The 22,924-nt window shown below is 49.3% G+C and overlaps 1 protein-coding gene across 1 annotated transcript; it reads left to right on the plus strand.

Moving 5' to 3' along the window:
- Positions 1-6,477: 6,477 nt before the first annotated feature.
- On the plus strand, positions 6,478-19,129 carry USP4 (ubiquitin specific peptidase 4). The gene is made up of 22 exons (XM_072420273.1): positions 6,478-6,647; positions 8,883-9,010; positions 9,691-9,821; positions 9,894-10,020; positions 10,299-10,444; positions 10,550-10,608; positions 11,043-11,195; positions 11,491-11,605; positions 12,060-12,233; positions 12,593-12,751; positions 12,836-13,060; positions 13,150-13,233; positions 13,320-13,414; positions 14,400-14,588; positions 15,637-15,725; positions 16,085-16,327; positions 16,410-16,480; positions 16,555-16,670; positions 16,750-16,899; positions 17,677-17,780; positions 18,318-18,406; positions 18,586-19,129. The coding sequence occupies exons 1-22, from the start codon at positions 6,544-6,546 to the stop codon at positions 18,742-18,744; spliced, it is 2,910 nt and encodes a 969-aa protein (XP_072276374.1). The 5' UTR covers positions 6,478-6,543; the 3' UTR covers positions 18,745-19,129.
- The last annotated feature ends 3,795 nt before the right edge of the window (positions 19,130-22,924 follow it).

Genomic DNA, 22,924 nt, shown 5'->3' on the forward strand with positions numbered 1-22,924 from the left:
CACAAAATGTGAGGCAGTGACTGCTTGTTGTCATGGAGACTGGAGGCGAAGGGGCAGTGTGTGGAATAATAATGGCGTCTCCGGGCAGCACCAGGAAAGGTTTTGTTAATGTTCTGAGAGCCCCCCTCTATGCACATTATCCAGAATCGCTCGCTGCATTCTTTCCATGTGCCGTTATCTTTGACCTCGCATTCTCCTGCAAACAACAAAACCTCCAAAACAAAGCTGAGGACAAATTGACATGACTGCGACAAGGTCACTGCCGTCTCTTATCTACCGCACAACCATAACACCGCCGGGGCAGTAGGAGGCACTGACGCAGATGTTTTGGCTGCCAATGGCAACCGCTGAGAAAGTTTCGGAAAGAAATGCAACACTGCAGGCGCCATCAAAGAGCAGCCAGGCATCCGGCATTGTCAGAGATTGGCTCAGCGCAGGTGACATCATAGTTACACTTATCAACCAATCAGATTGCAGCTTCCACAGTGCAGACAAATCACTGTTATCCCAAACTCCTATCTGCAGAAGGACAGAATAATATTAGGAAACCCTTCCAGGTACAAAGAATGAAGAGACCACAAAGCTAACACTCTAGATCCACCCACTGATCAGACAACATTGGAAATTCCTGGCAGGAAAATGAGACGCTGGAAAATTCCCAGACAATTCCAGAACCTGCCCCGACCTGCCAGCACCATCTGGGGACTCAACTCCCAGGTGTCCCCTCCCCCTCCCCCCCAGCACTGCCACTGCTTCCTATAGATCAGAGTCTCCCCACCTCCACCAGTCTGTTATCCCCATCCTAACCCCCCCCCCATCCTCTCATCCCCATCTTCCCCCAGTCCTGTCATCCCCATCCTCCCCCAGTCCTGTCATCCCCATCCTCCCCCAGTCCTGTCATCCCCATCCCCACCTCCACCACTCCTCCCATCACTGCCTGGGGGTCATCAGGTAACCCCCCGGCCCATGCTGGGATGGGGCAGCCTTTAATGTGTTTGGGTGTGATGGGGTTGATAGGGGTATATTTGGGTTGTCCTTCATTTCAATGGACACCCCAACATTCCTACACAGGGTAACCCATCCCCCAAACACACCCAGAATTCCCTACGGTGTCTTCATTTGGGGCACTTAGTTCCTGTGTGGTTATCGGTACAGGAAATTAATTATTTTGTATTGATATGGCACCAACATATTCTGCAGCGCTATACAGGGTCCATGGTCATGTGACTGACAATCAGAGGAGCTCACAATCTAATATCCCCACCATAGTCAGATGGCATTATTAGAAACAGCATTTCAGGGGAAGTCACAAACACAAAGAGGAGATAATACAAACTCCATGCAGATACAGTTCTGGCCAATGCGCTGTTCTTAAGGTACATTTTTTTTCCAGATGGCACCCAGCAGTGCAAACCTGATAAATTCCTTACCCACCCTGCCATTTGTTATCACCAACCATATACCTTCCAACCTCCTCGTCTCCCTGCTCCTTCACCCTTCTCTAGCACAGATTGGCCCCTGCTTGGAGTCTGATCATGGAGAGGGAAGGGGGGAGGAGACTGAGGAAATGCTTCCTCCTGCCCGCAGCAGACTGATGACATCATCTCAGTCACTGGCCCTAATATTATTTTCTTGTTTGTTGCTTGCTCAGGGGGGATCTGACCTCTTACAAGGGCCGTCTGACCTCTCACCATCTCCTAGCTTCTGATTGTGTACAACATAGATCTGCATTTCTCCAGGAAGGATAAAGCAGCCCTCCACTCCCAGCACTGGGAGAATAAATGGGGTTGATTTGTCTCTTCCCCTCCCCCTGACATGTTGCAGCAGCTGAGTTCTGACATTTCCCAGAGAGCATTCCAGCAAACGGCCAAACTTTCCATGGGGAGCGGCTAGGGATTACAGCGATAATTGTCAGTCTGTAATAATTGCCCCCCCCCCCTCATAATATTAAACCGATCCAGCACCGGCTCTGATTACTAACTGCAGCTCACCCCTATTCGCCGCCCCCACCACCCAGAGTAACCCTTCATACCTGCTCAGAGATAAACAAAGTGCTAGGGGCTCAGAAACACGCCCCGAGTCTGACCCTAAGAACCCCCCCCAGAGTCTGAACCCTCAGAGACACCCCCAGAGTCTGACCCTAAGAAACCCCCCCAGAGTCTGAACCCTCAGAGACACCCCCAGAGTCTGAAATTCAGAGACCCCCCCCAGAGTCTGACACTTAAAGTCAGCTTCTGAACCCCAGAGACCCCACATGTCCATCTCTGACCCCAGCTGAACACCTTTCAGGCCAATCATATGGTCAGGCATGATGCCAGGGCCCCCTGCTGACAGTTTATGGGAACATTTGCAGGCGGGGTTCCCCTCCTGCAGGTAGATGATTTGGTGGGTTTTTAGTCCCGGTCGGATGTTTTCTATACCTGGAAAGTTTGGATGTATTTCTTTGCGAGGGGAAAACATAGTGGTGGGCCCCCAGGGACCCCTCTATGGGCCACACAAACAGTGCCAAACATGGAAGGAGCGGTGATGAGTTTTGCCTTGAAATGTCAGAAGTGCAAACAGGAAACACAAATCAGAGCCAACAAAAACAGCAAACAATAAACGGACCGACACCAAGCGGTCCCAGCCAAGAACAAAAGCCCAAACCGACAAACATCACACGGGGCCAAAAGGGAAATCCTGAATATATTGAGACATCAGACACAAAACCTGGCCCTAACCATGAGAGACCTCCAGAATCTGAGCCAGAGAGACCTCCAGAACTTGGCCCTGAATATGACAGACCTCCAGAGTCTAACCCAGAGAGACCTCCAAAGTCTGACCCAAAGAGACCTCCAGAATCTGACCCTCATAGCCCCCCCAGTGTCAGTGCAAAACCCCCATCCCCCAGAGTTTTAGTCCCTGACCCCCATTGCTCCCCAGAGTCAGTCCCTGACCCTCATCACCCCCCCAGGTTCGGACCGACAGAGACACCCACAGCCCCCCAGAGTCGATCCCTGAACCTCATCGCCCCTGAGTCGGTCCTGCACTCCATCTAGAGTCTGATTCCCCACATTAGGAAGTATTTGCACCTGTTCCTCTTCAGTGGAGGGCAGTTGTGGTCCAATGAGGGATTTGGCTGGTAAATGGGCCCAGCTGGGACCTACAGCCCCCCTGGCATTAGTTGGTTCCCATGGTCAGGATGTGAAGGGTCTCAGAATTTCCCCCTTTCATACAGCAGAACAATTTGGATTTGGCTGGCCCAGGCTGGGCCTTATCAGTGAGTGGGTTTGGTTCTAAGAACAATATGGCTTCTGTTCGGGCCAGGCCTGGAGCAGCTGGCTGTGGGCGGGAGGGCCGAACCCTGAACAAGAATGTCGCTGACCAGCTGTCCTGTATGCCAGTCGCTGTGTCACGCATAACCGATCTCCCATTATCCTCCTCACCCACGAATTATCGCCACCTGAAAGAGCGGAAAGTGCGGCAACGGGGCCAAATCAGAGCCTCCACAGGGGCCTCGGGCGGGGCATTCTCATACATGATGTAGAGAGGACCTGTCAGTAACTTTACAATTCTCCAGAAAGAATCTCCTGAAAATCTACAACTTTTATCAGTAATAAGTTGTCATTGAGCTCCAGGCTGCCTAGGCTGAGATGATGTCACCAGTCTATTGCAGGCAGGAGGAAGCATTTCTTCAGTCTCCTCTCCCCAGACATTTGTCACCACAACCAAGAATCACGCTGGGATTTACATGATTGTGTCACCTCTGACCGGACACCACTAATACCTGAACAAAGATGGTGCTGTCCTTCTAGAAAGAAAAGCAGATGGGGGGGGGGCTCATGTGATTTCTGTGAGAGGTAATACAGATCTGAAAATATTTCATTGACACATTACAATTTATATCGGATGACAGCTCCTCCCCCCTAGACATGTGATCTTCCTGACATGGGGGGACACGGGGTGATATGGAGTTATTTGTAGTTCCGGCCCCGGGTACATGCTGAGAACCGGGAATTTTTCACAGCGTAGAGCCAGACTATGCGTCCACTGAGCTCTGTGATGACCTGAGAATGGAAACTTTTATATCTGAGCTGTGACAAATCCTATCACCCTGCGCCCCAGCTAATCTGTGATTGGATGGCAGATAAATGACTCAAAAAGAAACCATTAATGCAGGAGGGGAGGTGGGGGTACGAGGCTGTGACCACCGCGGCCGAAAAGGTGCAAAAACCTCCTCACTAGAAGTCTCTGCCCTGGAGAGTCACCTGCCTTGCCCCTATGTTGCCCACCCTGGGGAATCCACACGAAGGGCACTTTACTGGCTCTCCAAACATTTACCTCGACCACACTTGTACAATCCACCCTCTATGGGCCTTGTCTAGTGTCCCACTCCCGCAAAATGTCAACCCCCCCCCCACCCCCAATACAGAGGAGCCGCAGTAACATGTTACCCATAACAGGAATTCTTTACACTCAGAACTCCTGCCAGCTCCAACCCCCCAAACTGTCCAACCCCCCCCCCCCACACACACACAGCTTCTGCTCCTCCCCCGAGGATCACTACACAGGGGCTGACACAGGCCTAGTCATTGTTCGCTGTGTACAGACTGTCTCTGTATGGCATGCACCTATGTCACTTGCAGAAGGTGTAGCGCAGTACACTGTGTCTTTGTATAGCATTACCCTATGTTGCCCACAGGAAATGTAGCGCTGTACAATGTGTACATTTGTGTCTTCATATGGTGGTCCCCATTGTCGTCCACAGGAGGTGTAGCGTTGTACACTGTGTAAGTCCTTGTCTTTGTATGGCGTTCCTCTGTCACCCACAGGACGTGTACCGTTGTACACTGTGTACAGTCTGTGTCTCTGTATGGCGCTCCTCCATGTCACCTGCAGTAGGTGTAGCGTTGTACACTATGTACAGTCTGTGTCTCCGTATGGTGCTCCCCGGACGCACACAGCGGCAATCTTGTGACAACAGACAGCTCTTTGTTCATTGTTGCTGCCAACAAAGAAGACATTTACTAATTTTCCTGGAAATCACTTTAGGAACTACAAAGGGTTCTGTTTGTGAGAGGACAAGAAGGAGGCAGAGCCGATCCCACAGTGAAATCCCTTCCTGCGTCACCCACTGCAACAGTTCAGCCAATCAGATCGTATAGATGGTTGGGGGTTCTGGTGGAGGGTGACACACATTACACAGACACGGCTCACTGTTGTCACCATCAAGGAACCCATCCTAAGAAATGTTGGGCAGCCTTTGGTAGAGTGTAGTCAGGAAGTGGCAGCACAGAGGCAGCAGCAGATCAGCAGCACTGAAATGAGACTGAAAGACTGAAAGGAAGATTCGTTTATAAAACAAAGGGGTATTGTTTATCAGACTGAGCGCTGAGTGTCGCCCACTTTGTGGTCACCAAACAATTTTTTCTCATTAATATCTGAAAATCGATTAGATTAATGGAGAGACCATTGTGTGTGGGGCTGCACTGCCACCTGCTGGTGACACTAGAGATGGCGCTCACTGCTAATATCCGGGTGACCCTATATGGAGGATGAACTGCTGCAGGCACAACAGGAAGTGAGGAGAATTTCCCATCACTTTTCACAACTGCTAAATGAAGTCCAATCTAAGGGACCTCTCATAATTCACTGGGGCCATTGCTCATCTTTGACCACAGTCGAGTCGGTCTGTGTCTGTGGGCCCCCAGGACTAGTTTTGTACAACTTTATATATATATAAATATATAAAGAATAAGAGGGGCCCAAACCCCTCTGTATGAGACACTGATGTCCCCAGTGATGTGATTCCACTACCGTATTTTCCCCTCTGGTGTCATCCAGTCACGGAGAAAACGTCACCCACCCATGGTAACCTATAGAAGTAGAATAAAGAAGAAGAGTTAAAGAGGAGCTATCAGTGACAGCACACTCACCCACCAATCACTCCCTGGAATGTGCCAGGCCTCATCCAACTGGGGGAGGTCAGAAGTCATCATAATCCCGCCTCTGCGTTAAGACTGCGTCATTTAGCCACGCCCCCGAGCAACAGGAACCGGAACAGCTCATGGTGGGCGGAGTTTTCCCGTCAGTTTCGGTCTTTCCTCATCTCAATTTCAATGCGTCACACTGTATGGGATGCGCTCACAGCATAAACTGAGGACACTTCATACAAACCTGGTTATTCCCAAAGGGGACCCCTGCTTGCTTGGAACCTGTGAAGTCATTTCAGAAAAAAAAGGTTGCTATGGGAAACAGACACGCCCCGCCCCACCCGACAGCCGGTGGAGGACGGATCACGTGATAGAATTGTCACGTCGTCGAAGTTACAAAGCTGCGGCAATAAATCACGTGGTAAGGAGTCTGTAGAAAAAATCTGCGCACGCGTCACGTCTCTGGCAAAAGTCGTCACGTGTTTGGGAGGTGCCGTCGGTGCTTTAGTGGGCGTTCGCGGATAGACAGGTGGAGCGGTCACGTGGTGTCCTTGTCAAGGGGCGCGCACGTAGCGTTCTGACGGCCGGGTGGTAGAGAGACGTGCGCGCTCCCAAAGCTGCTAGCTAAGCTATGGCGGAGGGGGGAGGCGAGCCGGGCCCGGTACCGGAACCTGAGAGGCAGAAGAACGAGCTGGGGGAGCTTCTGAAGACTCCGCTAAGGAAAGGGGACGAATGGTGAGAGAATAAGCCTAATATAGACACAAGAGGGGGGAAAGGGCAATGTGCTGCCTCACCACTGACTTGCCGGGCCCGTAAAGTAACAGCACCGCCCTCTGGGGCCCACAGTGCTGTGTGATCGGGGCCCCCAAGTTATGCCAGGACCCTGACTAGGCAAAGTATAGGGGGGACCAGATATCTATAGGTAGTAAGATTATACACAGAAGAATATATTTGGTGAGAAAACCCTCCAATCTCCAGTTCTCTCTGTGATTGATTGGGACCTGGTGATTGGCCGACATCATTATCAGAGGAGAATGGAGCATCAACTAAAAAATTCCGACCAACACTGAGCTGTCCAGTGTCCCCTTCATCCCTAGGAATCTGAAAAAAATTACTCCAGGGGCCCAACAGACACATGGCCACCATATTTGTCCATCCCTGGGGAAAAGATCCCTACAGTGGGCCATTCAAACTGACAGCCCTAATGTACCCTGCTGCCCCGGAGCCACAGGGACCCCATATACACTGCTCACACCAATCATGACACCCCATGTAATGAAGAGGTCCTGTATTGTACACAGATATGGATTGGGTACAATCTGAAGGCTTTTCTCTGCCGCTGGTCACATGATCACAAGGCAGGTAGGTGATCTTAGCCTATGACTCTTGGGGAGGGGAGTCATACTTCACACAGATCTGACCAATCAGCTGGCTTGCTGGGTGATCAGAGGGATCGCTGTTGTTCGTCAGATCTGTACAATCCGGGGTGAGCGGATCTTCCTGTGTGTGGCCGCCATGCAATGGATCTTCTGGCTGACACAATAACAGGTTGCACAATGAGAAATCAGACCGGATTAGGAGGATCGCTGGGATATTTATAGATCACTTCTAGAAGGTTCTGTTCTTGCAACCGCACCCAGGGAGCCAATCACTGGCATTCACACGTTGGCTGAGGATTGGGAGATGCTCGCTTTCAGGTGGTGACCCCCAGCAGGGTGTTTATAGAGTGAGCGTATCCTACGCGTCCTACACGCCACTTCACATGTCGGGAAATCTGAGATCACATCTTCGGGTTCCAGTGTGGAGTCTGCACCAGAATGGCTTTGTGTGTCAGTACAGGTTAAGGGCCCCACCTTTTACAGCGCCCCTGAGGTGACCGATCAGCTTTGGTCAGTGCGGGTTCTGGAGGAGGAAGAGGAGGGGAGAGGGAAGGGGGGTTTAGGGAATCTGGTTTTCTTCTCTTGAACCTTTTGGTTCTGGAAATAGATAACTGCCAATGTGCGTGCCCTTATCATCTTTATTTATAGACCTGACCTCTCCTGGACACACGATTACCCCAAGGGCTGGGCACAATACCCCCACACAAGGCAGATAGTTTAGTTTTCCCTTCTAACCTGCAATGCTTCTAAGTTGTGTTGGGACCCCCAGCCTCTTTGATCACATGACTGGTCACATCTGTGTCCCCTCCATCACCTTGCAACACATGTTGGTGTCTTTCGGGTATGGGGTCCGGGTGACACCCAGGAAGATTTGTGCGTTTCATCATGTCTGGGGAGGTTTTCTCTCCTTGCTTTGTATACAGAAAGTATTGTTGGGCTGCCATCGCGAGGCCGCTGAGAGGTAAACTTTGCTTAAGGACATTCTGTGTTTCTGTAGGTAGGTTTCAGGGTCTCTTTACCCACCCCCCAACCTTGAACACACACACACACACTCCCCCCCCTTTGCTGCAACTTCAACCGGAGCTTACACAGGGCTTTGGAGCCCATGTGACATTACTGGGCCAATCAACAAACACTAGAGCTGTCACATGAGGAAACAGTGGCTGTGGGGGGATTCATATGCCCCCTCCCCCCATACCCTGAATATCGTGGAGCTATAGGGGGGTTCGGGGGGGGGGTCTGCACATGGATAGAGATGTTCATTATATTCTATTATAGTTGGTGACACAAATCCCAGACCTGCCCACATTCCTGTGGTGTCCTCGGCCTGGTGTAATGATGGGGGGGGCTGACAAGCTGAAAGATGTCAGATTGCTGCGGGTTCCCTGCCAGCAGGAGGGGGCAGAAACTGGAGGTTGCTGATTCTATGCTGGGAAATGAAAGCAGAAGCAGCTAGGATTGTTTGGTGTCCTCCTTCCTCTCTGTAATGTTACTTCCACCTGGTGTATGTAGAAGGACATTTTGTGCCTTCGTTTCTGGGTGACCCCCATGGGTTGATGTATCCCCATGGTAACAGCTCTTTCTTTTTCAGGTACTTAGTGGACAGCCGATGGTTCAAGCAGTGGAAGAAATATGTCGGCTTTGACTCATGGGATATGTACAATGTGGGGGAGAGCAATCTGTTCCCGGGCCCTGTGGATAATTCGGGATTGTTGGCAGGTAGGATGCAGCCTGCATGATATCGTTCAGGGATTGTATTCCTAATCATCCACACAGCTCTGCCTTATTACATATCTAGGCAGGAGACCTCACTTCCTCTGGTACTGTGCTACCCTCCATGCTGACTGGAAAGTAGAAGGGTAGCAGCACAGGGATGAGGTTATCTCTCTGATCTCTCCTTCCGCACATTTGTGTGCAGCTCATCTGATTGGTTGCCAGCCCCTCCCTCTGTATAGAGATTGTATGAGGCTGATAGCAGGGAACATTCATTCATGTATCATGACAGATGAATGAGTGGAGAGCCACATTCACCTGGATCATTATGTCTGCCTAGGGTGGAGGGACCTATGTATAAAACAAGCACAGCAAAATGTCTTCCCAACATTAGCCAGCACTGTGGCTTTGAGTGGCCCCTGCCCTACGCACTTGCAGTGGTCTTTCTTTCTGGCCTCTCAGAATTATCCTGGGGTTCCAGCTGTGGCCCTTGATTTTTACCCCATCAGTTGTCTCTCTTTGTACTTTGGCCCCTCTGTATTATCTTGGTCTTCAGGCTGTGGCCCCTGCCTTATGCCCCAGCATTGGTCTTTGTGGCCCCTCTGAATTATCCTTGGGTTTAGACTGTGGCCCCTGCCTTATGACCCAGCGGTGGCCCCTCACAGGCTTCTCCTTCTCTTCTCCAGATCCGGACACTCAGGTATTACGGGAACATCTAATTGATGAGCTGGATTATGTTTTGGTCCCCACAGAAGCCTGGACCAAGCTGATGTCCTGGTATGGGGGTCTCCCGGGCCAGCAGCCAATCGTCCGCAAGGTGAGTGACTGCTTTTTGTTGTATTGATGTCATTCGTGTTGGCACCCCCTCTGATCGCTGTGTGTATTGCAGGTGGTGGAGCACGGCATGTTTGTCAAGCATTGTAAGGTGGAAGTTTATCTGATCGAATTAAAGCTTTGTGAGAATAGCGACAACGAAAACCTGGTCAGCCGGCACTTTAGCAAAGCCGACACCATAGGTGAGCAGACATCATAGCTTCCAAATGACACTTTTCTCTCAGGGACGGCTGTTGTGTAATGAAATTGTGATGTATTTCTTCCTCAGGAGTACAAGCACTCAGTAAAATGTACCTGTCACAGCCATCAGTTTGGTATTTACAATGCATATCAGCGTGTTAGGTGGTGCTGGATGTGGACGGGTACACTTTATCTTGAGCTGCAGTGCCAGGGCTGTGGTGCAGTCAGTTTGTATATAAATCCCTCTTCCTGTTCCCTCATCTTCTCTCTTCTGTCACAGATTTCATCGAGAAGGAGATGAAAAAGATCTTCAATATTCCTTCTGACAAAGAGACTCGGCTGTGGAACCGATATATGACAAACACCTACGAGCAACTCACCAAACCGGACAACACCGTTCAGGATGCCGGGCTGTACCAGGGGCAGGTAATAATGGGGCCGCTAGGTATCAGTAGGGGCAGTTTCTGGGGCTGCTCGGTGTGAGTGGGGGCAGTTTCCTAGTCTGGGATTATAACTAGTTATCTCCTGCAGGTGCTGGTCATAGAACAGAGGAATGCCGATGGTACGTGGCCAAGACAGTCCCAGACAAAGTGAGTGCTGCTTCATGTGTACATGATAAACATCACCTTAGGATATACATACCTGATCTGCAGCCTGGGGGCCTCACGTGGCCCTTAGGTATTTGTTGTATTGCCATTGAACCCCAGCAGTGTAGGTGTCACCATTTGTACTATAATTGCAATCGGTACTCTTAGTCTCATTTAATGTGTCCCCTCTCCTGTGGTGCTGCCCGCCCACACTGCCCTTTTGTAGCCATCCATGTGCTGAATATTTTGTGTGCCCCCTTGGTGTTCTCATAGGCAGTACCGAGCCCCCTTGTATGTTGGCCACCTAGGCTATGCCCTTGAGTTTGCCTACCCCCAAAACCAAACCTGAACTTGGACCAGGAGATGACCCCCGTTGTACATAAGGCTGATGTGTAAATCTGAGTCTGTGTACCTCACGTTGTCCATTTCCCCAACAGGTCAAGCACAGCGACGAGTAGAACGTACACTACCTCCGGCAAATCAGCAACAAGCAGCTACATGTCATCTGCTTCCACCTCCTCATCCTCATCCTCCACCATCACCAATGGAGACAGCAGCAGCAGCTACGGCATGAACAGCCTGGGGAAAGGGTCAGTGATCTGTATACAGCACTGTGGTATATGTCAGAGCTATATAAATGTATATTAATAGTGTGTGACTGTGGGGGGACATTAGAGTGTCAGCTCCTCTGTACAGAGACTGATGGGACTGGCTCACTGTTTTCTGTACAGTGTATGTCAAAGCTGTATCATGTATATGTATAATATTAGTGAGTGGCCCCAGAACATAACAAAAATAACCATAATTGTGGCACAGATATGAAGTGGTGGAATTTATAGAACAATCAGCTGTTTGATTTATTCATTTTGTTTCTTCCTGTTTCAGGGGTTACGGGTCATCTTACATGTCGTCATACAGCTACAGAGAGCCATCCAGCAAGCCTGGGCTGTGTGGGCTCAGTAACCTTGGCAATACATGTTTCATGAACTCTGCTCTACAGGTGTGTCGGTGCTGTCACCTACCCTCAGCTGCTGCGAAGATGAGTGCACACCTTATATTGCATGCGCAAGAAAGAGACCACAGTGCAGTTTGTGGCTTCACCTCTAGGTGTCACTATAGTAAAATAAATGGAGCAGACTCTGTGTGCCTTGGTGCAGCTACTTTACATTATGCCTTTATGCTCGTGCCCTGTGATAGGCTGTACCTGCAATATAGTAGACCTCCCATTTTGATACTTGTACTATAGCCAATGCTCCTTCTGATGTACTATACCGGATGCCCCCGGCAATGCGGTGTACCTGCACCATAATGGAAGTCCCTTCTTCGATCACTGTCATTGTGGCTCAATGTGCTAAAAAAAAAAAAAACTGTATCCCTTCATTGTGATAACTTTTTTTACCCTGGCTCTGTCCTGGTGCAGCATCTCACCCTTGGCCTTTCTATTCTCCTAACAGTGCCTGAGTAACACGCCACCTCTCACAGAATACTTCCTGACTGATGACTACAGGGATGAGATAAACAAAGAGAATCCACTGGGGATGAAGGGAGAGATCGCCATGGCGTACGCAGAGCTCATCCGACAGATTTGGTCTGGAGAGCATTCTTATGTAGCTCCACGGATGTTCAAGGTAAGAGGAAATTTCTGCACTTCTGCCCAGTGTTTTCCCCCCAAAAGCTCTAGGCGGCTGGTCAAAAAATGAAGGGAGGGGGCTACACATGGAAACCCAAAAATAGCTGGGTGGTTACAAAAAAAGTGATAGTTGGTGCACTAAGCTTAAAGGTGCTGGGGAGATTACTGCTACTGCCTATTGTCCTGCTATGTCAGTGGAGTCTTGGATAAAATGAAATCCACAGCACTGCGTAATATGTTGGTGCTATATAAATCCTGTTTTAATAATAAATCTTCTACCTACATGAAGCTGCTTGTCATCCTCACCCCCCTCGTTGTTTTGTGACTTCATGGTATAACTCGATGTTGTCTGCTCAGACACAGGTTGGTCGCTTTGCCCCGCAGTTCTCGGGGTATCAGCAGCAGGATTCCCAGGAGCTGCTGGCTTTTCTCCTGGATGGTCTTCATGAGGATCTGAACAGGGTAAAGAAGAAGCCATACCTGGAGCTGAAGGATGCTGACGGGCGGCCGGACTCTGTACGGAGTATTCAGTGTTCACTCATATCTGGTGATCTGCTGCTGCCCTCCCTCCCCAGGGGATTTACTCTTTCTTATGTTTAGGTTGTAGCCAAAGAAGCGTGGGACAATCATCTACGGAGGAACAACTCCATCATCGTAGACATTTTTCACGGCCTTTTCAAATCCACGCTCGTGTGTCCGGAATGCTCCAAAGTCTCAGTCACCTTTGACCCTTTCTGCTATCTCACCCTTCCCCTTCCTATGAGGAAAGATCGCACCATGGAAGTTTTCCTGGTTCGCAGTGACCCACAGTGCAAGCCCACCCAGGTGAGGAGACTTTCCTGGTTTAGAGGAAAGTAAATGTCCCTTCTATGCTGACATTTAACTTGGGAATACTCCATCTTATTGTCTTTCAGTACCGATTGGTTGTGCCTAAAATGGGAACAGTTTCTGACCTATGTGCAGCTCTGTCTAAACTCTCCGAAGTCCCTGCAGAAAATGTAAGTATTGAACGTTCTTCATATATGGCGGCACCTCTACTGTGGCCATACCACAGTGACGCCTTCTCCTTGCCTTTGGTTCACAGATGGTGGTGACAGATGTCTACAATCACCGTTTTCACAAGATCTTCCAGGTGGATGAAATGCTGAGCCACATCATGGAGAGAGATGACCTTTTTGTGTAAGCTGGGTATATGCCCTGTCAGGGGGAGCAGTCTGCTGTAGCATGGTTCCAACCCACAGCCTGGCTCCTCCCACACTATGCTGTATTGTCTTCTGTCATTGCTAATCTCTGAGTCTGTAGGATGATCTTCATGTTGGTTGTGCCGAACAGACAATGACTCCATTGTATATTATCACCAATGCACCGAATTAGTGTAGATGTTAAACTTTCTCCTTTTCCCTGCATTGTTACATCTCTGCAGCCACTTCCTGCCTATGTGCACTCTGACAGCGGATGCGCGACATTTCCCAGGGTGGCTTTACCTGAGGGTGACAACAGTGGGCAATGGCTGTGTGAGCAGCTACTTGTTGTCCCCATTGGTAGTCATTGTGACTGAGGGTCGACATAAAATCACAAGTGAAAGATAGGAACAGAAAGTTGTCACCCGCTAACAAAAAAATGCTCAAACAAAAACCTTCATGGCAGTATCGCCCAAGAATGTTTAGTTTAGTTAAAAGCTGCAAGTTTAAAAATGATAAAATGACGTTAAAGGGGAACTAAAGTTTTGATCAAGTCTAGTAATTTTTATAGAGACAGGAAATGTCCCTTCAATAATCCCAGCTGTATGATTGTGCCGGGAAATCATCAAAACCGCTGAAACCCAACAATTCCGGCTTCTCTTACTGGTGCTGGGAGGAATGAACTCCCTGCTACTGGCCAATCAGAATGGCTGAAGAACGTCTCCAGTAAGAAGATGGCGGTGTCCTGTCATGGAACAGGCGAGTATTGCGGTGAGGGGTTTAGTGCTTTATAACTTCTCCCTGATATTGGTGAAAATTTATTCAGCGTCAGGTGATGGGTTGATGACTTCCCATGAAGCCTTGTTTCTGGGAATCCTAGGAGGCTGAGCAGATATAAAAGCCCCCAGCACTGTTTATGTGGCCAGCATGGGTAGTATTTGTGCCTTGTTAACCCATTCTCTGAATTTTTATTCTTCTTGCAGCTACGAGGTGAAATCTTCTCGGAGTGATGACTCTGAATGGGTCACGCTGCCTATCTGCTTCCGTGAAAGACGCTACCGCCAGAGCACCACATCTGGAACCATTCTGTTTGGCCAACCACTGTTGGTTTCTGTACCTCGCCACAACCTCACTGCTAAAATGCTGTATACCATCGTCCTGGAGAGGATCCAGTAAGTGTGACAACACATTGCCTTTTAGTATTTAATCCTACTAGCCAGAGCTTATCGCTGACTGGACACTCTGACCGTACACTGAACTCCAAGCTCTGCTTCCTGAAATGTTTTTTTATTATTGGGACAACCAAGGCTTCCACTTGCTGCCCCAATTACCCCACTCACATTTAATTTTAGGCTGACAATTGGTGTAATGTCACAAGTTACGGGGGTAGCCAGGTGTGATGTCATCAATATTTGTGTGTTTATCACGCCAGCCTTTTAAGTTATATTAAACAATTTGTTTTTGGATGGGTGAGGAAAGGTTAAATTATTACACAGACTGATCAGGGAATAAAGAGAAAGTGAAGTGAATCTTCTGGTGTTCACCAAAACCACATCCCCATTGGAGGGTTTTCAGTTGTAATTGGATGTCTTTTTTTTAGTTCTGTGTAGATGGGGTGTTTGTGTACCCCCCAACCTCCTCCGGGTGTCTCGTTATAGTCCCGGGCAGGGCGGTGCAGATAATGTTCTCTGTGCTTAGTCACGGTGATGAGGCTGCCGGTGTTATCTGGTGACAGAATTGTACAGCGGCTCCGCTTATCTCTCTGCTGCACAATTTGTTGTTTTGGGTTTTTTTTTTTTTTTTTGCACGTATTCGGGATTTGTTTTATGCTGAATATTCAAGGTGTTCTTGTCCTCCCTGGGTTCTTTTGTATCTGTCAACTGTTCTTCATGGCTTCCTCTTCCTAGATTTACTGATCTTATCTGTATGTGTCACCCTGTCCTATCACTTCCAGAATTTACTTGGCCATGGGAGATGTTCACATGTTGCTGACTTGCAGGGAGGTGCATGTGGTGAGGCTTGTTTTCCCTGCGTATCGTAAAATGTGACAATTAGGATTTTGTGACCCTTTTAGTTCTACACAATAAAATCATCTCGTCCTCCATACATCAGTCCGGTCATTGGTCTTCCTTGTATACAGTGTTAGGAATTGTGGGAGTTGTAGTTCTTTGGGTGTCACCATTGCCTCCTCCTTACCTCTGTGTCCTCTGTTTTCATCAGGCGTTATGTAAAATCCCCCCTGCCAGAAGAATTTATCAGCCTGTCCACTGAGAACTCCGCCTGTAACGGCTCCAATGGAATTTATGACGGTGAGTTCTGTATTAACATGGTGCCCATGGCAGCCAATCAGGAGAGGCCGTTCACTGATTGCTGTGATTGGTGTCTGGCTGTAGTAGATTTTTGCCCTCTTAAACTATAAAATGAGATATTTCCTAAAGGTTTATTGCTCTGCTGCAACCTGTGACCCCGTGAGGGGGATTTCTCTCACATCCTGTCTGTGACTCCAGATCAAGTAAGGGGTCCACACATCTGGGCTGGCACTGATATAGTGTAATCCCCAGTCAGCCATAACTGTTCCCTGGTGTTTTTCTGCTGGTTGGGAGGGTGAAGCTGAGGAAGGGGGCTGTGTTGTCTGGGGTATCACCGCCATGTCTCTTGGTTCCTCCAGATGATGATATGGAGCAGCAGGAGGAGCCTGAAGAGAAAGAGGAGTCCCCAGAGGAATCCAATAGCCAATCAGATGACAGTGTGGAGGAGGAGAGCTCAGGAGAACAATGCAGTCCTTGTAATAAGATTGCGAAGAAAGCGCGGCAATGTCGCCGGAGACTTTTCTCTTTCAGCCTGGTCAATTCCTATGCCACCTCTGAAGTGAGCGTCATGCCAGCTGAGGGCTCCATCCTGAAGCTGAGCTGTAAGTGCCTCCCTAACCCCCGCCTGCAGAGCCAATATTCTCTGTTCCTTCCTATTGAAATTTCCATCGCTGTCTCTTTCAGCGTATTCCACGGTGGCTCTAGACTGGGACATGGATGTGAAGAAATTGTATTATGATGACCAGGAGGCCGAGGTAAGCTAAAGGAGGGTGGACCTGACCCCCATGTTCTCAATTTCAATGTTCTCAGTGTTGTTTCCTCCTTGCAGGCCTTTAGTAAACATGAGTCCATGCAGCAGCTGCAGAAGAAGAAGGTGACTGTGGCCCTCAGAGATTGTATTCAGCTCTTCACCAAGACGGAGACACTTGGGGAACATGACCCCTGGTAGGTCTGCTGTGTGTATGTACTGGAGGAAGGTCCTCGTCCTAGTACAGGTGAACTGACTGCTTCTGTGCTTCGGCAGGTATTGTCCACGTTGCCGAAAACATCAAAGGGCCACTAAGAAATTCGATTTGTGGTCTTTGCCAAAAATTCTCGTTGTGCACTTAAAGCGTTTCTCCTATAACCGATACTGGAGGGACAAGCTGGACGCTGTGGTGGAATTCCCCATAAGGTAATCAAATCTGGGAAGCCAATCAAAGGTTTAATAACCCAATGAGGGTGCCACCTGACCTCCACCTGGGTCAATAAATCTGTAGATAGTGTTCTGTGTAATTACCACGTCACCAGGAATACATCTTGTGCAATGTTTACTGGAAGATCTGCCACCTGCTGCTGGGTGCCACGGTGATGGGGCTTGTTAAAAATGGCACAGTGACAGCACCTGTAGCATTCTGCCTGGGTCTGGTTAATTATTTCAGTCAGTCTTTGTCTCACCGCCTATGGAGCTGAAAATATCCCAACGTCATGCACTGGTGACAACCTGAGCTCCACCCTTCTGTCCAACTGCCCTACATATTGGCCTATCCTTCAGTCTAACCGAAACTGACCCCATCCTTCTTCCCTTCCGCCAGTCTGTCTCTCTATACTCCTTATTCTGTCCTTGACTGGACATTGCTCAGTCCCAATACCAGTGATGAGCTCCTACAGTTGACCACAGAGCCCCATCCTGCATAAATTTATATAAATCCAGGACTTTTGCTCTATAGAAATGTTCGCCAGACGCTGGTGACCCCATATTCTTCATTGGCCTGACTCGGCTGTCTCTTCTGCAGTCCTGGATGAACCCATCGTAGTGACACCATGACCCGGGAATGTTCTGCTCAGCCTGGTCATGTGACCACCATTGTGTCTGCCATTGGAGGCTCTGCTTTGTTAAGGTGGGGGGGGGGGGTGATTGTTGCTCTATTATTATTGTTGCTAACAAAGTGTTTTTTTCTTTTTGTTTCAGGAATCTGAATATGTCAGAATTTGTTTGTGACCCCACAGCTGACCCCTATATTTATGACCTAGTAGCTGTGTCCAATCACTATGGTGGCATGGGGGGTGGTCATTGTAAGTGTCTCTAATCTGTTTCACCCTTTCATTCTCACTGCCCCCGGAGCCTCCATTCCATATTTCTGTCCCCACCAAACTTCAAGAAAATCACTAAATACACAACTCTTCTACACAGAACAGACCTCTATAGCAGGGCAGGAGAAATATTTCTGCTGCAGTTCTGTACCACTTCAGGGCTAGGCAGTCTCCCAGCTTTGACTGGACATAGAAAGGAGAAGCAGCAGACTGGTGAGCTCCTCATACTCTGGTCTCCTAATATCAGCATATCCAACTGATTGTGCCGCTTTCTCCTCTCCCAGTCTGAGCTTAGCTGTACAAGGAATAGAGGCTGATACTAGGTCACATTCAGGTAAAACGGGAGTAATGATTACAGAGCTGCAGTCGTTTGTCTTTTATGGCCCCTGGGAGTTCAGCTCCAACAAATCCTCTGACCCTGCAGAGCTCTGTATCTGTGATGTGTCACCACCCTGCTGAATGTGGACATGTGATCTGTCAGGGTATTATGTAACATTTGGCTTTTTGTTGTCCCTGCAGATACCGCATATGCAAAGAACCAGGACACCGGCCAATGGTATTACTTTGATGACAGCAGTGTGTCCCCCGCTTCCGAGGATCAGATTGTGGTGAGTCCTCTGCCATGTTTGTCCCATGTGACTGCCCCCCCCCCCCCCCCCCCCTCTTCTATGGTGACTGTCACATTTGCCCCCCTTGGGTGGGTGACTCTGCCATGCTTGGCAGACATGTTCTGGCCTTGTGCCATGTTATTTGCTCATTACCCTTTTTTTGTTTTTCCTCCATGCAGACGAAAGCTGCCTATGTTCTGTTCTACCGGCGGCAGGATGGGGGTGGAGGCAGCAATAAATCTCCCTCCCCTGCGGCGTCCTTGGGATCACCTCCGGCGGCTGAAGCTTCAGGGGAAGAGGAGACGCAGCAAGACACAGACTGTATGGACACCAACTAGAAATTGTTCTGCAGTGGACCCCACAGTCTGGAATCTGGCAGAGCGACCCCCCCCCCCCCCCCTGTACATACTGATCCCCTCACCATTACTGTTCCCAGATCGTCCAATCAGCTTCCTGCAGCCTTCAGTGCTCGGAGGGGACGGCTCATGTGGAGGACTCTGGTACCGGGGGATGATCATGTATCTGGTTTGGTGTTTAGCAGCGGAGTTCTCCTTTTATTTGTGGCTTTAATTCTCCCTCTGTCTGACCACCAGCAGACTCTGAAAAGTTTTATTTTTAATACAAAGTACGGATGGCGCTGGATCCATTGGCCAATGTCCTGCCCAGTGTTGTGCAGCCGATGCCAGGAGATTGCAAAGACCATTAAATAGCAAATTAAAATGCCATCGGCTCAGGACGCAGCTTCTTGTTTTCCCACTGGGGAGGGGTGCTTTTTATAGACACAAGGACAACCATGGGGGGGGGGGGGGTTAGAATGGGGAGCTGAGGCGTAATTAAATATGATTAAAGCTTCCCTCAGAGACTGTCCATCTGAGAAACACAGATTCCCCCGAGGCTTTTATGGGTTACTGGTAATATACGTCATACAAATCTTCAGCTTCCATTATTCCCGGGTGATCCTGCCATGAGTGTCCTTGTTTTATGCTGAGAACACTCCTGGATTGTCACCCAGTCACAGGGCTTCCAATGGAGACAACACGGGGCCATTCTGACACCAAATACATATGTAAGGTCCAGTGTGGTCACCATCAAGGAACCAGGGAGTGCAGAGAGAGAGGAACTACCTACCAAGTGTAATAGAGAAAAGGGGATGGTTTGTAATCTGAATGATGATCAAAATAATTCTATGATCACAATTTTGTGTGTGTGTGTGTGTGAGGGGGTGTAACTTTAATTTGCCTCTCCTTACTTCACTGTTGCCCCCCCCCCCCCCCCCCCAGAACTACTCCCAGACTGTGCCCTGAAGGGTTATTTTACCACCCAAAGGCTGGATTGTGGGTGGTGAGCAAAAGAGGGGGTAATTGGCCTATTGGTTACAAACTTCCAGTTGCCCCAGTGATTTTTGTATTACTATGAGGGGGTAGTTCTGCTTCTGTGTCAGGCCGACTATACAAAGTGATTGAGGTTTGTGTGAGGTAAAAGATGTCCTCTGGCTTTCATGTCATCCTTAGTTCTCAGGAAAGGAATAAGGCCCTGGCCTGGTGTGATAAATAACTGCCCCACCCCTGGTATTTGTTATGGGTGGAGCCTTGTGTTCTGTGCATTAATCATGGGTGGGGCCCTGTAAGGTGCGCTGTGACCCCGCTCACCCTCTGATGACTCTTCCTGGTTCTTCTGGATGTTGCAATGCAGAAAAAGCCCAGCCCGGATTCTTTGTTATTTCCTCGTTCCCGGTCAATGTTGCAATTGTTGGCTTAGCTGCTTTATTGTTCTGCCGTCTCTGCCCCATCTGCCCTCGGCCACTCCCAGCTACAGCTCAGTCCCCTCTGCGATGATCATCCAAAGAATAGGAAAACTTCTTTCCTAAAGCGAAAACCCTGGGGAACAAAAAAAATAAGGTGCAGGCGGGCCCCCTCATCCCTGACTTGCTCTGAGCGCTCCCTACAAAGTGACAACACTTCACTGAATTCACTACAGTCCTTCTATTGTCACCCAAGGGAGGGCAGTTAGGCTGCATTGGGGAGGAGGGATTGCTATGGTGTCTCACCCCAAAGGAACATTCTCACTCTCTGAGGGTCACACCCACATTCACAGACCCTTGTGAGGGTCTCCGACAAAAGAAATGCCTATAAATGGCCAGAGATGGGGCACAAAATGAGAGGAGAAAAATCCCAGCTTTTGTTATGAGGACGGTGTATGTGTGGTGGTGGGCGGGGGACTATAGGGGTGACAACACTGCCATGCATGGGGACATTACTGGGGTGACTGCTGACACACATGGGGTTTCTGGGGTAACTATGTTGCTTTACTCTTGCTGTGATAGGAAAAGGGAGGGCAAAGAGCTCACAGAGTTTGGTTGTCACCATTGTTTGGTTCTCATTTCTCGAGTGTCAGATTTGTAGCAGTGGAGGCCAGAGGGCTGATGTAAGGTCCCCTATTCCCCCACTAATTAGGGCACACGACAGTCATGTGACCTCTGTTACACGCCCCCCCCCCCACAGTGAACCCAGATTTGCCCCGCCTTCTTCCCCATAATGCACTCTGCTGTCGTCTTTTCCCCAGGTAGATGATGCCCCTGGCCAGTCACATGACACATCACTCTCAACTACCTCCTACCACAGGGGTGTCAAACTCAAGTACACAGTGGGCCAAAATTAAAAAAACTTAGACAAAGTCATAGGCCAAACTTGAAACTGAAATAGCACTGCTACTACACTTCTCTGTATCAAGAAAACAGTCCAATGTGGGGCCACGCATAGGCAGAGAGGCCACTGTTCTATAGACGTGGGTGATGCCGGGAATTAAAGTAGCGGAGCTATTTCAATGCAGGGGCATTCATATTTAGGATTCTTTTGAGGGCCAAAAAAAAGGACGTTGAGGACCAGAATTTGACACCCCTGTCCTACCAGGTCTGACAGAGCCCATTTGTGGTGATTTCACCAGTGGGTGTGGTCAATGTGTTTCTGCCTCCTCCAATCACATCATTCATGACATCTGATTGGCTGCTGCCATTTCAGAGGCCCTAATGTACATAAATAAATATCTGTTGCCATAACAGCCATCTCAGTCTAACTGGAAAGCTGCAATCTTATTGGTTGGCATGAGCAGCATGGTTATTGTGTGTCTCAGAGTAGCCGCCATGTCAGAGAAGGTGATGAGGTGCTGGTGAAAACTTTCCAGTGCCATCAGACAAGCTCTGTACAAACCTCACCCACAAACCAAGAACAATCTGGGCCCCACACAGCCCCGGGTTAACAAGCCCAGGGGTCCACCATTGGATGGATCTGGGGATCATCCTGAGAAAAGTTCCAAGGGGGCAGCCCAAACCTTCCAGGTGCCAGAGATTTACAACAAAGAGAATGTTCCGCCTTCCTCTGGGGCCCTGAGGTGTCCACTCTGAAGCCAGGACAGGTATGACATCATCCAACCATGCAAATCACAGGACTATACAAACCAATGTATTGCAAGAGAGGGCGAGACCTGGTGTCACTGGGACAGGAAGTGAGCAGAAATCTAACCAATCAGATCGGCCCCCAGAAGGTCCCTCTATTGGGGAAGGGGGACCTGGGGCATGCTGGGAGTTGTAGTTCCCTGTCAGGCTGTAGATTGTATCGTCTACGTGGGGTCTGATTTGTCTCTTATCGCCCCCAGATTTGGATTGGAGGAACTTCCTGCAAATCTGAACATGGACATTGCCAAAGATCTGAATGATATCGGTGAGTGATCACCATTACCAATGACGGGGACCTGTGTGCGAGGCTCTAATGGAAGCTGCCACTCCCCGACAGATGGGGTCCCGAAGCCAGGAGAGCTTCAAGCAGACACTTCTCACCCAGCCTTTGTACATATTGCCCCTGGCCAGGTCTTTGGGGGGAAATTAAAAGCCCAACTCTGGCTGTTACTTATAAAGCAGCTGAAGCCCCGCCCCTGCATTGGTTTGCCCCACCTCCTTGGAGCAGGGCAGTTTGCTGTGTGTAAGATGTAGGACAAATGCTGACTCAGCCCCCTGATCATGTGATGAGTGATAGCCTTTGTTCTACCCTCAGATCACACCGGATCCCTGCTCACCCAGCAGCTCTGCCGATCTTTGGACTGGGACGCTGATATCAACATAGATCCCATCTTTGGGCCTCGCAGCTTCATCAGCCTCCTATTGGACAGCAACGAGCGTCCAACTAGAGACTGAAAATGTAATGGGGGCAATTGTGGAGTTCGATGATCGTGAGCAGAAGAACTACTTTATACTTTGACACCTACCCCACCAGTCAGACCTAACAACCCCAACCCCTGGCCCCCTGCACTAAACAATTCCTACCAGCCAGACCCAATAGCCCCTGATCCAATTCACCAACCACCCCATCAGCTGAACCCAACTACCCCATCCTTCCCCAACATTACCCCCATAATCCATACCCAGCCCAACACCTACCCCATCCCTGCTTAATATCTACCCCACCAGCCAGACCCAACTACCCCAACTCAATACCGCTCCCTAGCCAGAACTATGCCCTCCTGACC

The sequence above is a fragment of the Pyxicephalus adspersus genome, chromosome 8 (genome assembly GCF_032062135.1).
Source record: "Pyxicephalus adspersus chromosome 8, UCB_Pads_2.0, whole genome shotgun sequence".
NCBI lineage: Eukaryota > Metazoa > Chordata > Amphibia > Anura > Pyxicephalidae > Pyxicephalus > Pyxicephalus adspersus.